Raw genomic sequence first — 15,965 nt, 5'->3', positions numbered from 1 at the left:
TATGTCGTAAGGGCAGATTCCCATTTATACGCCCTTTCTTCTTCTTCGTCAAACATGCGGGGAATAGCTTGACTATCCATGGGCAATTGTGTTCTGATCCTGCTTCTCACTGAAATTGACGGGGTAATTAGACTATCCGTCTGGGATGGGACGACGTAATTCGAAAAACAACTGCGCAGTTTGCCCTTTTAACGACGAGATCTCCTGTGATAGGCTGTCTAACTGTTCAAGCACAGAAAGACCCATACTATTTCCAACCCTTGGTTTGGAATAGTGAAGGGTAAGCTCCCTGGCTGGGATCATATACAGGATGTGATCCATTTGTGCTGGTGAAACCAAGTGGCTGTACGGGGCTTTATTCGTAGAGGGGTGGAATCGGTTGTGTCCAGAGGCATCAAATTTGGTTCGTCGAGGATATCCAAGCTGCATCTTGTGGCGGCATCATAGTCCTCGGTGATCCCATATGTGAACTGCTGCGGGGCGTAGAAGGATGGAGCGCCGAAAAGAGATAGTGCATGCGCACTAGCTCCTGCGAATGCTGGCAATATCGGAAGAAGACATCATAAAGTGGCGAGAGGATCTCGGGCTTTGACAATCAGAGCCTGAAAAGCAGACGGGCAGGGTCTAGACTTACCATTCCACGTACAGCTCGTACCGGAGACCAGCCCAAATCTTGGAGATAAGATACAACAAACTCCAACTGTATATCAATGAATTAACATTTGGAATCGAGCTATAGGCGGAAGAGATGAAGTTACCACTTGATGAGCCCATACCCAGGATTCAAACCCTGGGAGCAGAACTTAAAGTAATCATACCTGTATGTCATATTGTTAGCATTCAGAACCGATGCATGAATAACACAGAAATAAGTCTCACCAATGGGCAGCCAACCCCTCGAGAACCAACCCCCACACTACAGAACCCCCTCTTACCATCTTCACCGAAAGCAACAACAGAAAGCTCCCCCAGACAAAGTCCAAGTTCGCTCATTGGCTAGCTGCTGAGCTCTGGCTCCGGCAAAGGCACCAGCACAAACGGCACCCAAGGACCCTATTCGAATCAAAAGTCAGCGAAGTCCAATCCAAATGAAGTAAACAAATTTCATCTCAGATAGAACATGTAAAGTGAATATAAAGTGAGGAAGCAGTGAGGATAAACCAAGAACAAACTGAAGCCAAGGCAAGGTTGGAAGGAATAAGAATGAAATGTAATTTACTTACCAACGTCGTCGATGCGACAGAAGACTAGGTGCCTCACCATGGATCAAGATTCGGGCGGGGGTAGGCTTACCCCGGCGCTCCGCAATCGATCCCATGAGCGCGCGAGCCTCTTGTCGCTGACGGTGGGCTTCGTACCCTGGGATCTGCTGATAACCTGGGGGAATCACCGGAGTCCTAATGGCGGCAATCCGGGGGGACGCAGCCCGACGGCTGGCCCCGTAGCGGGGAGAGCTACTGGTCTCGAGAGTGGCACGAACCTCATTGGAGCGGCGAGTTGGTGGTCCATTCTCCATGGACCACCGAGAAGAGAACGCAGCCATCTCAAAGGCATTCATTTTTGTGTTGTTTGCGGTATCGAATTGCCTTTGTAATAGAAAAAGGATGGCGAACTTGAGGGAGAAGAAGCGAGAAGAAAAGAAAAGGATCTGGGGTTTGTTTATATAGTCCCAAACCAGCCCGAAGAGGAAGGGTCGACCGGCTTTGGAGGGGAATTGGCTGACCTACAACCGGGCATCGACTTCGGGTCGTTCCTGCTCTCTCGGGTTATAAGAGGCGAGACCATAGGTAAAGACTTATTGTTTTATTATATAAGGTGCTCAATCCATTCCAGCAATGCTGGTCATGTTGTTGCAGTTTCATCGAATTTGAGTAAAATAAACAAAAGGCCTCAAAAGTACGTTATTCTTTCTCTAGAGCCGTTTTGACAAGACGTTCAAGCTTGTTCCACTCAGCGGAGAGAACAGCTTTCGTCTTGCTAGGATCAAGGCCATTGGCTTTGAACTCATTATGAACCTGCACAAACTGATTTCCAACAAGCTTCCTGAAGCTGGGCACAGTACAGCTCTCCGACTGTGTGCTAGTAAGCTCGGCGAGAACATACCAAATCAAGTAGTGGAAGTTCAGCTTGAAGTCCTGAATCTGGACGGGGTCTTTGGGATCAGGCTGAAAGCCCTCCTGGGATATGAAGACAGTGAGCCTGACCAAGCTCCATGCATGGATGTGTCTGATGGGGTGGGCCTTTTCGTAGACAACAGGATCAATTCGCAGGTATCGAATGGCAGCGTGGATGAACGCCCGGGTGAAATTACCAGCCGTTAGCAGAGATATGATCAGCTTGTCGCGGAGAGAAGCATATGGCTGACGGGTGATAGGCCATAGTGCAGTTTCATGGAGCTTGTGCATAGCGGCTTCCAGCTTCGCGATTGCGTCTGCTGGCTCCGTGCTAGTTGCAGTTGCAGTCTGCATGAGCTCTAGGGCTTCACGCTCTGCTGTCTCTAGGGGTGTCATGTCTTCAGGTGTAGACAAGAACCGGTCTTCGACAGTATCCGCTCCCTTCTGGCATTTTGTGCACTGGCAGTCGAAGAAGTAACGTTCTTTCAGTTCGTTGCGACGAATGTCGTATGGTGTTGTGGTATCAATATAGGATATGAAGATTTGCTCGCCCTTTTTGATGGGATGCATAGCCTTGACGTACAGTTCTTCACCGTCAAATCCAACGGTGGAGTTGTAGTCGCAGCTGTGGTTAATCAACCCGGCATATGGATGCATGTAGAGGCCAATGCGGTCATACATGTGGGTGGTAAGGTTGAAGGAGTTGAGATCCAGCTATAAAGGATAGTCAGATGAAAATTATGTGAAGTAAGAGATGTAAGGCTGAAAACAATTACCTTGGCCGCATAAGTAGCGACAGTCCCTTCATCCATATCTGTCGCTGAGTAATTCTTGACAGCTCTTGCCGTCAGGTTGATCCTATCGAGCTGGCCTTGGCTCTCCGAGATCTCATTGATGTGAGTCTCCAAATTTTCGAAGACCTTTAACTCTTCAGAATCGTACTTGCTGCGTGCTGTGCGCAGCACTATGCGTAGAAGGGCACGGGCATTGTTGGGCAGCACCATAGGCTTGACGTTTTTGAAGATGGAGCATTCAAGAGAATGCGCAAACTTCCAGTCTTTAGATTGGCATGCCTAGTAGTCATGTTTTAGAAGACTCAACCAAACATAATCTTTTGTAGGATGAGAAATATGAAACAGCAAACGCTATATCGCCATAGCAACTCACCCTATCACAATACTTCACAACACGACATCCTGTGCAAGCTTTCAACTCGTTTCCAGTTTCCATCTGTCTCTTTCCAAAGCAGCCAGCACATGTGTCTTCTAAACGTGGAGAATCAAGAACGGCCACAAATGGTGTTTTGATGTGCAAAACATCTTCACCGGGGTTGATGTTTGTTGTCGCAAATAGACCGTTGCCCATGCCATTGGGCGCAGGCTGTGGGACCGTCCTGGTCATCACTGAAGGTAGTGCAGTTCTTGATGCCATTTTGGGTGATATGAATATAGGAATAAGAATTATTTGAGGACTTATCGATCAAAGCGGATAGTCGTCCACGTGGGCAGGGCGGTGAATTCATTATATTTGAATATCTTGGCATTTATAGAAGAAGATTGATAGAATCTCTCACATGGCGCCCACTACGGGCGACGAAGTATGCCACCCAGGACTTAATTCTCATTAGGTGATATTGCTATGCAGAGATGTCTGTTGTATACATAATAATTTATGCCAAATAATATGATATATGTATACGGAGTAGAGTTATAGTAGATAACCAATATTATCGGCAAAATGAATAAGGGCGCGAAGATATAACTAATGGTCTAAAGCCGAATGCCCAATTTTCAGAGTTAATACTGCGTCACAATGTACATATGTGTAAGTTAGAATAGTTAGCCGATTTATATAGCCTTATGTGGTCTTTTTAGTGGTCTTTTGTAGTATTTTTTCTCAATTATTCTTTTTAGAGCTGTTTTTCTAGATATTTTCTCCCCCTTCTCAGTTTTGTAATTAGATGATGCTTCGAAAAACGGTGATAAATTCAGTCTGGTAGTATTAACCAGTGAGAATTAAGTCCCAGATATGAAGGCAGAGAGAGAGGAAAGAGAACATCAGCCTAAACTCCTAGGAAAACTAGAGACTGGCTCTATATATATGCAAAATGGGTATGAATGCAGATAACCAGACACCGCGTATGTGCTGAAGACGGAAAAACAAAGATGATTCTACGCAGAAATCCACACTTCGTCAAAATTCAAAAATTTAGAGCTGAAATAAATCAGTTTCGAGATATATTTTAGGCAAGAATTACTATGTACACATATGGAATAGCTCGTTAAAACCGTATAGACCCAGGGACTCAAGTCCCAGGCAACAAAATATCATACATAAAAGGAACCACACTCAAGACCTAGAACATAGCCGCAAAAGCAGCAACAGCAGCAACACCCAGCGGTGCAGCAGTAATCAAAGGCTTTGCACCACCGGCAGCAGCACCAGTAGAAGCAGTAGAAGTAGTAGAGGCAGTTGAGGCAGTTGAGGCAGCAGAGGCAGTGCGAGTCACCTTCACTGGGGAAGCCGAACCCGTCGCATCAGCCGTCAAAGCGTAGGCACCGTCAGTGACAGTAAGAATGTGATAGCTAATCGAATACTCTGGGATCGATTGGGTGCTAGTTGCGGAAGAGGAAGTGGTGATATCCTCATAGACGGCAGTGAATGCAAGACTCCACGTGCACACAGCAGATTCAGAAACTCGGGTGAAACTGCATCCCTCAACACCGGTTGCAATGGCTGTAGCACCGGAAGAAATAACAGTCGCTTCGATAGAGGCGCTGTAGGTGGTAGGGCCCTGGACAATGGTTGCGGGATGCTTCAATGCGCACTCGGAGGCACCTTTCATGCAGGCAACCTCGTAGGTCGTGGCATACTTGCCAATGGCAACAACGCGGGCTGCGGTGCTAGTGTAGGCGTTGATATCGATGCCATTGCTATTTTGGTCGACTCCAAAAAAGCTGATAGTTGTTGTGCCGGGCTCAGCAGCTGCGGCCAGAGCTGCTAGGGCAGAAACGAGGAAGTAAGTTGAGCGCATGTTTGCAAGGTTTGAAGATGAGAGTTTTCGGAGTGGTAGAAGCAGAAAGAATTGGGGTTAGGCAGAAGAAAAGAAGTCAGGAAGCAGGGGGGGGGGGCCTTAAAATACTAGAACGACAATGTCTGTCGTGTGACTAGCGTGCTCAACTTGGACCCCGAAAAGAACCACGGAGTTCCGGGAGCGCCAAGCAAGTAGCGCTCGAACACTACCGCTATATTATAGTATGGCAAAACGTGGAGCCTCGCGCTGATAGGTCATTTTAATTGAAGAGTCACGAAGAAAAGCTAAAGCCAGGTTGGTGCACGGAGTAGACCCCAGAGGGGCTAGGGTTCTGACTCATATGCATCGTTCAAGCCCAAGGCTATCTATGTTGAAAGTGAAGAAGTTGAAGGTAATAAAAAAGAAGGGACAGTAGAAGCCATTATTGGTCGCAAGGGTCGGCCAAAATTGCTGTCATCAGTGAGAAAAACTGAGGCAAAAGATCAGACATTCTTGTGATTGGGTGCCCATAAGGAGGCTCAAGCCCCACTGGCCGGCCCCAAGGCTATTATTTATTGTGGCTGAACCCCTGAAAATAAATACCCATGCACATTGTGTGGTAGGGCTAGTTATACGCACATGTACGGACTACAGATAAAAGATTTTTCAAGGCACAGTTAATTCGTATACAGGAAGCACACCACTGTGCCCGACCTCGATTCGCCGCAAGTAGAGTAGAGAGTAGAGATGGGGAACAATTCAATGATTCATAAGGAAAAGACAACATTCCAATCCGAGAGTACAATAATTAAAAAGGCCGAAAAGACAATGCACGCCATCTATCAACAAGATTGCCCTGCCCACTACACCATACAGGAAGTTAAGATCCTGTCCTATACTGGAAAATCATGACGGGAGGACCTGGGAAGGTCATAGGGGATATCGAGCGGAGAGAGGTGTTTACTTCCTGTCTCTCTTGGCGTCGACATAGTAGGGCTTTTTTTTTCTCTCTCTCTTCTTCTGTCACTTTGTGCAAAAAAAATTTTAAAAAAAATAGAGATTTACAGCGCCTTGCCGCCGACGAAGTTGGACCAGGTGCGGACCTCGGAAGGAATTTCCTCGGTACGGGGGAGCTTCTCACTCATGCACTGAGCGAAGAGCTGGGCAGTCTGTAGAGAAGATCAATTAGTAACTTAAATCATTATGGGTATCGGCACTTTGAACATACCTTAGCCTCCATGAAGAGGGGAACGTTGAAATCGACAGCGTTGCGACGCATGACATAGTCATCATCAAGCTGGGTCTTGCCACGGGTCTTGGCAAGGTTGAAGCAGCCACGGATGTCGTACTTCTGGAACACCTCGCGGAGAGCACGCTTGTCCTTCTTGGGGAACTCAATCAGCTGCACGGAGACATTGTCCTTGGTGGTGGACTCGATGTGAGCCTTGACCTCGGAGTTAACAGCGAAGAACTTGTAGCCAAGAGGATTCAGGTACTCGACAATGTTGGTCAGGTAGGGCTGAGTGATATCACCGCCGAGCAAGATACCCTCACCGGGCTCGGGCATGCGGAAGTTCATGGTGGACTGGAGGGAAGCCCAGTAGGCCTCGATCAGATCCTTACCGAAGCAAGCAATTTCACCGGTGGAGGACATCTCAACACCCAGGAAGGGGTCAGCACCAGCCAGACGGGTCCAAGAGAACTGGGGAACCTTGGTGGCGAGGTAGTCACGCTTCACCTTCATGAGATCAACGGGCTCAGGGACATCACGGCCGACGAGAGCCTTGGTGGCGACGTCGATGAAGTTGGTACCCAGGACCTTGCTGACGAAGGGGAAGGAGCGGGAGGCGCGCAGGTTGCACTCAATAACCTTGAGAGCGGGCTCGGCACCCTCCTGATCGGCCTTGATGATCTGCATGTTGAAGGGGCCAGTGATGTTCCAGGCCTTGGCGACCTTCTCGGCGATCTCCTTGACGCGGGCCATGATGGGCTCCTCGAGGTTGGCGGGGGGAGGACAAGGGTGGCATCACCGGAGTGAACACCAGCAGGCTCGACGTGCTCAGAGACAGCGTGAACAAGCAGCTTACCGTTGGAAGCGACAGCATCCACATCGATCTCCTCGGCACCCTCAATGAACTTGGTGATGACAACGGGGTGATCAGGGGAAACGGCAGCGGCGTTCAGGAGCTTCTCCTTGAGCTCATCCACGCCGTAGATGACGTTCATAGCGGCACCGGACAGGACGTAACTGGGACGAACCAGAACGGGGTAACCAACAGTGTCGGCGAAGGCCTCGGCATCAGCGACAGAGGTCAGTTCCTTCCAGGCGGGCTGGTCGACACCAATGCTGTCGAGAATCGAAGAGAACTTGTGACGATCCTCGGCCTTGTCAATATCCAGAGGATTAGTGCCCAGAATAGTAGCACCACCGGACTCTTGCAGGCGGAGGGCAATGTTCTGAGGCAGCTGACCACCGACAGAGACAACAACACCGCTAGCGGACTCGAGCTCGTAAATATCCATGACACGCTCGTAGCTGAGCTCCTCGAAGTACAGCTTGTCAGCGGTATCGAAGTCAGTAGAGTAGGTCTCGGGGTTGTAGTTGATCATAACAGTCTTCTTGCCCATCTCGCGGAGGGAGAGAGTGGCGTTAACAGCGCACCAATCGAACTCGACGGAGCTACCAATACGGTACACACCGCTACCCAGAATGATAGTTCCGTGGTCATCGAAGGTAACGTCGTGGGAAGAAGCGTTGTAGGTGGTGTAGAGGTAGTTGGTATCGGCAGGGAACTCGGCAGCAAGGGTATCGATCTTCTTAACCCAAGGGGTGATACCGAAAGACTTACGGCGGGCACGGACATCATCCTCGGTGGCTCCGACAAGGAGAGAGATCTGCTTATCAGAGAAACCGAGCTTCTTGGCCTTCATCAGGATTTCCTGCTTAAGGCCGAAGAGGCTGCCGATCTCCTTCAGTTCGTTGTTGCAATCCACGATGTTCTGGATCTTGTACAAGAACCACTTGTCGATCTTTGTCAGCTCGTGGACCTTCTCAACCGAGTAATTCTCGTGGAGCATAGCCTGGCCAACGGCCAACCAGCGGCGATCAGTAGGGTTACGGAGAGTCTCATCAAGGTCATCGAACTTATCACCCTGGAGACCAAGGTATTGAGGGTCAACCTGACGGATAGCCTTCTGCAGGGACTCCTCCCAGGTACGGCCAATAGCCATAACCTCACCAACCGACTTCATGGCAGAGCCAATGTCGCGGTTGACGTGCTGGAACTTGCTCAAATCCCAGCGGGGAATCTTAGTGACAACGTAGTCCAGACTGGGCTCAAAGTTGGCGGTAGTGGTCTTGGTAACGGCGTTAGGGAGCTCGGGAAGAGTGTGTCCCAAACCAATCTTAGCCGCGGTATAAGCAAGCGGGTAGCCGGTGGCCTTGGAAGCCAGAGCGGACGAACGCGAAAGACGAGCATTGACCTCAATAACACGGTAGTCGAGTCCATCGGGCTGCAGAGCGTACTGGACATTGCACTCGCCAACGACGCCCAAGTGACGGACAATCTTGATAGCAGCAGTGCGGAGCATATGATACTCCTCATCAGACAGAGTCTGACTAGGGGCAACAACGATACTGTCACCGGTGTGAATTCCGAGAGGATCGAAGTTCTCCATGTTGCAAACGGTAATACAGTTGTTATCAGCGTCACGGACAACCTCGTACTCAACCTCCTTCCAGCCCTTGAGGGACTTCTCAACCAGGATCTGGGGAGAGAGAGACAGAGAGCGGGAGGACAAGTCACGGAGCTCATCGGGGTTGGAAGCGAAGCCAGAACCCAGACCACCGAGGGCGTAAGCAGATCGGACAATGATGGGGTAGCCAACCTCCTCGGCAGCCTTGAGAGCGTCCTCGACAGTCTCGACGGCGGTCGATTCGGCAATAGGAATATCAATCTCGTTCAAGGCCTGGGCAAAGAGGTCACGGTCCTCACTGGTCTCTAGGGTCTTGATAGGGGTACCGAGAACCTTGACACCGTAGCGTTCAAAGGTGCCCATACGGTTCATCTGCACACCCAAGTTTAGGGCAGTCTGACCACCGAAGGTGAGGAGAATACCATCGGGGCGCTCGCGCTCAATGACGTGGGTAACATATTCAGGGGTGACGGGGAGATAGTAGACTTCGTCCGCAAGTTTGTGGTCGGTCTGGATGGTCGCGATGTTGGGGTTGATCAAGATTGAGTGGACGCCAGCTTCCTTCAGGGCCTTGAGAGCTTGAGAACCTGTTGTATCACAAGATCAAGAGATTAGTTGCTGCTTTCATTTGAATTGATTTTGTAGGTGTCATTTTTAAGCTCTCTGTATTCCCCGCAGAAAGCCTCCCCGTGCAGACCCTACGGGGGACTGACGGGGCAATTAAATCGGCACGGAAATTGCATTTCCAAATTATTCCAACTTACCAGAATAGTCGAATTCTCCGGCCTGTCCAATACTTAGACCACCACTACCAATGACGAGGACCTTCTTCACATCAACAAGCTTGCTACCAGTCGCCACGGCACCGCTAGCGAGGTAGGACTCGGCGGCCGGGGGCTTCTGAGCATTCAAGCGGTTCAAAGTGCTGGAGAGAGAACGGAGCTGCTGAGACCGAGCCGTGGGGATCTTCTGTAGGCGTAGAGTCGAGGTCGCCGAACGAACGGACTGAGATGAGAATGCACGTAGAGAGAGTGCCGGGCGGGTTTCAGCGATGCAGCGCTGGCGCAGCAGGGCGGCCGCCTGCCCACATCGAGCAGCAAGAACCATTGCGCACCGAAGGTAATGTTTCAATTGCTGAGAGATGTGTTGAGGATGAGTCTGCTTTTCTGGGATTCTTTTTTTTCCGCCACTCAGTCGCTAATTGGCTCGTGCCCTTCACCGTATACGGCTCCACTTTTGAAGAACAACGAGGGAAAGCCGGGGGGATATGTTGTGGGATAATTGGGATTATGTATATAAATCTGGAAGATCTAATAATTAATGTTAATATTTTAATATAGACGAAGTCGATTTTTGTTCTTATACTTTTTTTTTCCCCCTGCTTTAATTTTCTTTTACCGATGAGTCAAAACCTGGATGTGGAGACGGGGTTCTCTCGGCAACCTCGTTTGTACACAAATAGACCCCCTATGTATACTAAGTAGAGTCACCAGCAGATATTCTACGGTTATCTACATTGTCATTCATAAAGAAGTTATAGAATGCATAGCAGGCAATCAGTGGCTTCCAGCAAGAACACCACTCTGTGATATTATACATGCCGATGTCGGACCCTAACCCTATCTCTTATCTCTCGACTTCACGTACAACCTTTCACCACAACTATTCTCGTTACCTACGTACGACAATGTCTAGTTCATATGTATCAACATAGCAGAGAGCTAGCCACGTTAAATGATGAATCCGGTGCATAGATATGGGATGAATGCGGGTGTAAGACCTGGGAGTTGATCGAACAAGTAATATGAATTTAGGCTAGGGGATGGAAAGGCAGAATATTGACTATTGTGCTTCGGTGTATGGTCAATTTGAATGTATTTTGAGATTCAGGGTGTGATTATTAGATGAAGCAAACTGATGATTGGCAGTAGCTTCTAAGTGCAGCTGGTTGGAGTTCCAGGACCAAAAAGATTAGTCGGAAAATAAACTAAGTATACGGAGTAGATGACCACAGCATTCTCGAAGATGACTAGTTTTGCAAATTACTAGGGATCTTCGTGTCGATCTTAATATTTGGTGAGTGAAATACCCAATTCCGCTAATGAATATTTTGTCGACCTACGAATTTAGCTGATTTTCGATCGCACATTATGATGTCCAAACCACGTCCTTGAGGACTATCGAGCTCCCTTGTTTAACAAAAATAGGTAAGGATGCTCAAAATAATGGAGCATTGTGGGTTTTAATATGGAGAATGTAAATCTCACACACGAGAGAATTCGGCATTTTTGATGTTCAATCTCAAGTTTGTGGTGAGCCTAACATACACAATAAAGGGCAAATAAAGATGGTACCTCTATATATATATATATAGGAAATTCATTATAAGATTGCATTCTGATGTTAGGTCGAAAGCTTCTCTGCTTGTTCCTTTTGTTGTTGTGTCTCTCTCGTGGATATCGCAAGGAGTTTATCTTTCTACTTTGAAGGTAAATAATATACAAGAAAAGAAGTCAGAATACAGAAGAAGGGTTGAAACAATGATAGCGATATGAAGCAGTATCACAATGCCAACGGGAGATAGGATAAACCACCATATAAGGAGATGCATAAAGACAAAGCATGGTCTTCACCACGCGACCTCGGGACCTCCAGGGCTCGGGAATTGGCTTATATAAGAGCACCATTAAGCCTTTGAACAAATAAAAGCCCCATGGATCCAACCATATTAACTAGCTGTATCCACAAGGAGCATATTGTCCAATCACAAGCCTCTACATATTTTCCCCTTCACCAAGGTCGTATATAATATCTACTCACTAGGCATGGTTCTCAGATCCCGAGCGTGATAAATTGAGACATAGACAGAAATATTTCTCGGCTTTTGACAACCGCTGCCTGCCTTCAAAAAGTATTGGTAATATCCATATCCGACACAGGACGACGGAATTTTTTCTTAGGACACAGGTACCGTAGATATTACACAGTAGATCTGATGCAATTACACAGTATCCTGGGCTATATACATGTATGTGAATGTCAGAGACTTTGTGATTATATATCCTCCCAATCTGGGTAGGGGGATACAAGAGATAGAAAAAACTAAAATGGTATAATCGAGGTACTCCTTTGTGTATATATATTTAACTGCCACCTGCCACAGCCGTCCAATCACTGTGCTGAAAACAACTTATGAAATTCACTGGATACGGCGGGCTTCCAATATGTTACCTGAATGACAACTTACTACAGAGTACTAAGCAGAATATCCCGCTAAAACAGAATCGAGTGTAATGTACGGAGTACTGAATTTGAGGTCATGATCCTCTACACCGTCAGAAAGTAGACAAACCCCAACAAACTCAGACTTACAACCAAATACCAACATGGCTGGATTGAGCCGAAATGAACAGGGTAAATTAAAATACAAACTATTATAATATATACAACACAGTAAAATTATTCTACAACACCCACTCTCCCATTCAGACCTGACCAAGGACCACTCGGTTGTTTTTCAATGCGAGACCCACCTCTCGACACCCCCTTTGCGGAGCGATTCTCTCGACTCTCTAGCATGACTTCATCAAGGTCTTGATTGAGGGTCTTATATACATCAGCCAGGGTCTTTCGGGCGTCCTGCGCAACCTCAGTACCCAATGCGATCTTTTGCTGAACAAAGTCTCGTTCGTTGGCAGCTGCAGCCTTAGAAGCAAATGCCCATGCTTCAGCAAGACCAACAACCTCATCTGGGATCTGATCGGAGGTCTGGATCTGGTTTCGCAAGTCGAGAGTAGCAGCCGTATGTTTAAAGCGCGGCTGGCGGGCGGGTGTGGGGTATTCAGGGAGTAGGTGGGATTCGTCGCTCAGACGATTGAGGGCACGGAGGGTCGTGGATTTTTCTTTCGAGAGTAAGCCGGATAAATAGGATTTTTGGAGAGCCAGCGACTTTTGACTCTTGATTAGCGGAATCAGGTTTTCGTTTGTGTATGACAGAACGTCGATTGGGTTGGGTGGTGGCATTTCTGCTATGACAAGTTCGTTTTTGATGATTGGTCGTGACGGAGGCTTCTGAGCCACATTAATTGGCTGACAAGCTCTGGAGGCGGCGTCAAGGAGCTCTTGCCGGGCTCGCACATATGCGGCATATTGCTCCATAATCTGTATCTTGCCATTCTCTAGCCCTTGCTGGGCCTCCTCGATTTCCTCCGGAGGAAGTTCTTGGAGCAAACTCTCATCTGGATCTCCTTGACCAACCAGCCGTTCCTCCACCCATTGTACTAGCTCATCCCGTGTCTTTTGTAACGCTTGTATTTTGGCATCTGAAGTCTCGGCTCGGGGGTCATGCTGTGCCTTGGCTTTCTCAAATAATTGCTTTTGGTGATCTAATTGAGTTCGTGCGCGGACAACTGCTCTCTCGAGGCTATGCACTAGTTCATCCAAGTCTGTTTCCGTGCCATTGCGCCCAGTCTCTGCATCTACCTCCGGCAACAGCAGATGCTCCCCATCGTTCCTAACGTCCTCCAAGCTGCCCGCATCCCGCGTTTTAATTTCTTCAAGATAATTCTGAAACACCTGCAGTTTGGTATAGCGACGTCGATCGCGTAGGAGGGCAAGGTATTCACGAAGTTCGGTGCCGGGCTCTTGCAGATCAGCATCGTCAGAAGTGCGATTCGGGGACGTCCTCTGGCGCCTCAACGAGGCGATATTCTCAGAAGTTAAGGTGAACTCTTTGCGGGCTGCAACATTGGCCGCCAATGCCTTCAGATAATCCTTTCTCAGCCCAGGGAGGTCGGTAGGGATACGTTTAACATTGGTAACAGCATCGGTCGACGCACACAGGGAGAGGTGGGATTGAGAAAGATCGCTTGGCTGATCGTCGAATTCAATAAACGAGCACAGATAAGATGTCAGTGCCTGGCGGATATGAAGGGTTTCCTGGCGCGACTTGATGTAAGGAGCTAGCGGTTTCAACACGGGTGGAATGTGGGTAGCGTCAGGGGAGTTGGGTCGGGCCATGGTTTGTTTCATTGGGCGGGGGTTTGGGGTACTATGCAAACTTAGATATTTGGAAGAGAGACAACCTGAGACCCTGACAGGCCTTGGAAGTCTTCACTGCCACAGTCCACTTGTGATACCCCTTGAGATCGAAGTTGTTTTTCAAGGTTGGCTCTTTGGATTACAGGCTTATGTAATATGCAGATCCCGACCTGCTCCCCCGGTCCTGAAGTGGAGCTTATTGTTAGGGGAGTTGAAGCATCGATGATATGTTGAGTATGACGTTTCTTGGGGCTTATATGAACTTGAACATGCTGTTCAATGATAAATTAACTCTATTATTACTCAATTTACTGGATAACTCCAATTGAGACATCTAATATGCCTCAAAAAGGGGCCCGAGCAACATGTGTACTCTGTACAATCTCCATTATTTGTACAATGTAAATAGACCAACAGAGATAGATATTCATAAATTATGCCATGAGACAGCTGCCAAATAGCCCATTTAGTGTGTCAGCTTTTTTCTTCTCAGGTGAATAGTGTAGATTTTCCTACAAGATGCCTGGAATGTCACTATTTTATTAGAGCTATGATGTATGGAGTACATGTGCCTACATTCAGTAGATGCAGATTACGTGCACGGCCCAATCAAAGCGACAAAGGATAAAACATCTCACGGCAAGAGAGAAGCCCAACTTTTCATATCTCTATCTCTCTCTTCCTGCCTTTCTCAATTTCTTTCACTGTTGAAAAGGAGGGCTCTGGACCCCCTCCATAACTGGTATGTTTCAAAAGTCTCCCTGGAATTTGCATCAAGGGGTGTTTTGATTCATAATGCTGGTCCCAAAATCTGGCTTATTCCAAGGCTGAAACACTTATAGTTCAGTCCTCTCGACTCACATGCCGACTACAGGTGCAGAAAATTAAACTTACTGTTAAGCAATATCATCGAATATACCTGATGGCCATGGCTCCTGACTTGAGTGCCGATTCCAACTCTAATATGTCACGACCTCATGCGGCAACAACGGCACCCGCTATGGCGTCGCAGTCTCCAACACCCCGGCAGCCAACACACAGCCCTCATACCGCTGCAGCATTCCTGCCCCCAGGAAGTCCACCACTGGGAACGGGAGATTATGGCATCACACGTACTGCCCAGGGTAAGTCCACAGTGCCTAGGTGGCGTCACTTTCACAAGCTTGCCGACTAACAGAACAAGGGCCATTGCGTCATCCTCAGCCGCTGACACCTTCGGATCTCCATCTAGTGCTTGAGAAAGAGCAAGAAGCAATGGTAAGTTGGATTCCATATACCTGCCCCCCCTCAACCGCTGACGCATCAAAACACTCTAGGTAAATCGATTGACCCGAGAACTATCTATTATCCGCCAGCAGACAGCATCTGTGGCATCGACAGCATCCTCAACCTCGACATTTAATGAGGCAGATGGCGCACGAGCATCACCTACCCTCAGCAGTTCAACCCGATCTCACTCCGCCCGACGAAACCGTTCCAATTCGAGCCTCAGCTCAAACCAGGGCCCGCAGTCTGCAAGTGTCACTGGGATTGCTCCCTCACGAGAGATTCCATATCGCCCAGCAGACCATTCTCGAACGGCTCGCAGTCGCGAGCCGTCCATTACATCTCGCCGACCCTCTATCGGGTCATCCTCGTTTCCCCACAATAACAGCAGCATATACCCACATCGAAGCTCAGTATCACAGACCCAGTTAGGAAATTCACCTGGAAGCTCGCTGTCGCGGTTTGAAGAGGCCACACATCACAGGTTGGAGGTGGAATATATGAAGCGGGAGAACGAACAGCTCAGGAGGCGGGTGCGGGATCTGGAGCAGATTTTAAAGAGGCAAAAGGAGGAATCGGCAGGTGAGGCTTCTGCCACATCATCTGAAAGAATCATCGATGCCTGATTCAACTTCTATTCCAACTCATTTCATTCTTTCGTATTGCCACCGTGGAGGCAGTGCCCAACATTTTCATATCGGGGAGGTTTGCAGGCAAACACATTCAACGAAATCCCTAGCTTTCACATGTAAATCAATTTTCTAGGCAGCTCCAATGAAAATCATGTAATCCAATCAAACAGAAACAAAACTAGATGAAAGCGTCAAAATGAAATT

At 48.2% G+C, this 15,965-nt stretch overlaps 6 protein-coding genes across 6 annotated transcripts; 1 reads left to right on the top strand and 5 right to left on the bottom strand.

The window, feature by feature from the left end:
• Positions 1-1,219: 1,219 nt before the first annotated feature.
• On the bottom strand, positions 1,220-1,558 carry N7479_003624 (uncharacterized protein; the record flags this gene model as incomplete). Its single annotated transcript, XM_057251321.1, has 1 exon — positions 1,220-1,558. One exon carries the CDS (start codon positions 1,556-1,558, stop codon positions 1,220-1,222), a length of 339 nt encoding a protein of 112 aa, XP_057110646.1.
• A 343-nt stretch (positions 1,559-1,901) lies between these two features.
• N7479_003623 (S-adenosylmethionine-dependent methyltransferase) lies at positions 1,902-3,545 on the bottom strand (the record flags this gene model as incomplete). Its single annotated transcript, XM_057251320.1, has 3 exons — positions 1,902-2,828; positions 2,891-3,187; positions 3,282-3,545. The coding sequence occupies 3 exons, from the start codon at positions 3,543-3,545 to the stop codon at positions 1,902-1,904; spliced, it is 1,488 nt and encodes a 495-aa protein (XP_057110645.1).
• A 925-nt stretch (positions 3,546-4,470) lies between these two features.
• N7479_003622 (uncharacterized protein) lies at positions 4,471-5,148 on the bottom strand (the record flags this gene model as incomplete). Its single annotated transcript, XM_057251319.1, has 1 exon — positions 4,471-5,148. One exon carries the CDS (start codon positions 5,146-5,148, stop codon positions 4,471-4,473), a length of 678 nt encoding a protein of 225 aa, XP_057110644.1.
• A 1,040-nt stretch (positions 5,149-6,188) lies between these two features.
• On the bottom strand, positions 6,189-9,930 carry N7479_003621 (carbamoyl-phosphate synthase (glutamine-hydrolyzing) CPA2; the record flags this gene model as incomplete). Its single annotated transcript, XM_057251318.1, has 4 exons — positions 6,189-6,296; positions 6,356-7,120; positions 7,144-9,410; positions 9,588-9,930. The coding sequence occupies 4 exons, from the start codon at positions 9,928-9,930 to the stop codon at positions 6,189-6,191; spliced, it is 3,483 nt and encodes a 1,160-aa protein (XP_057110643.1).
• Positions 9,931-12,282: 2,352 nt separating this feature from the next.
• N7479_003620 (uncharacterized protein) lies at positions 12,283-13,854 on the bottom strand (the record flags this gene model as incomplete). The annotated part of the gene is made up of 1 exon (XM_057251317.1): positions 12,283-13,854. One exon carries the CDS (start codon positions 13,852-13,854, stop codon positions 12,283-12,285), a length of 1,572 nt encoding a protein of 523 aa, XP_057110642.1.
• A 931-nt stretch (positions 13,855-14,785) lies between these two features.
• On the top strand, positions 14,786-15,755 carry N7479_003619 (uncharacterized protein; the record flags this gene model as incomplete). Its single annotated transcript, XM_057251316.1, has 3 exons — positions 14,786-14,987; positions 15,041-15,120; positions 15,180-15,755. 3 exons carry the CDS (start codon positions 14,786-14,788, stop codon positions 15,753-15,755), a joined length of 858 nt encoding a protein of 285 aa, XP_057110641.1.
• Positions 15,756-15,965: the final 210 nt, after the last annotated feature.

This window comes from Penicillium vulpinum, assembly GCF_028829585.1.
Source record: "Penicillium vulpinum strain IBT 29486 chromosome Unknown utg000002l_segment0_segment0, whole genome shotgun sequence".
In the NCBI taxonomy this organism is placed as follows: Eukaryota; Fungi; Ascomycota; class Eurotiomycetes; order Eurotiales; family Aspergillaceae; genus Penicillium; species Penicillium vulpinum.
Note: the sequence above shows the minus strand (reverse complement) of the source record. Positions and strands in the feature narration are given on the sequence as shown.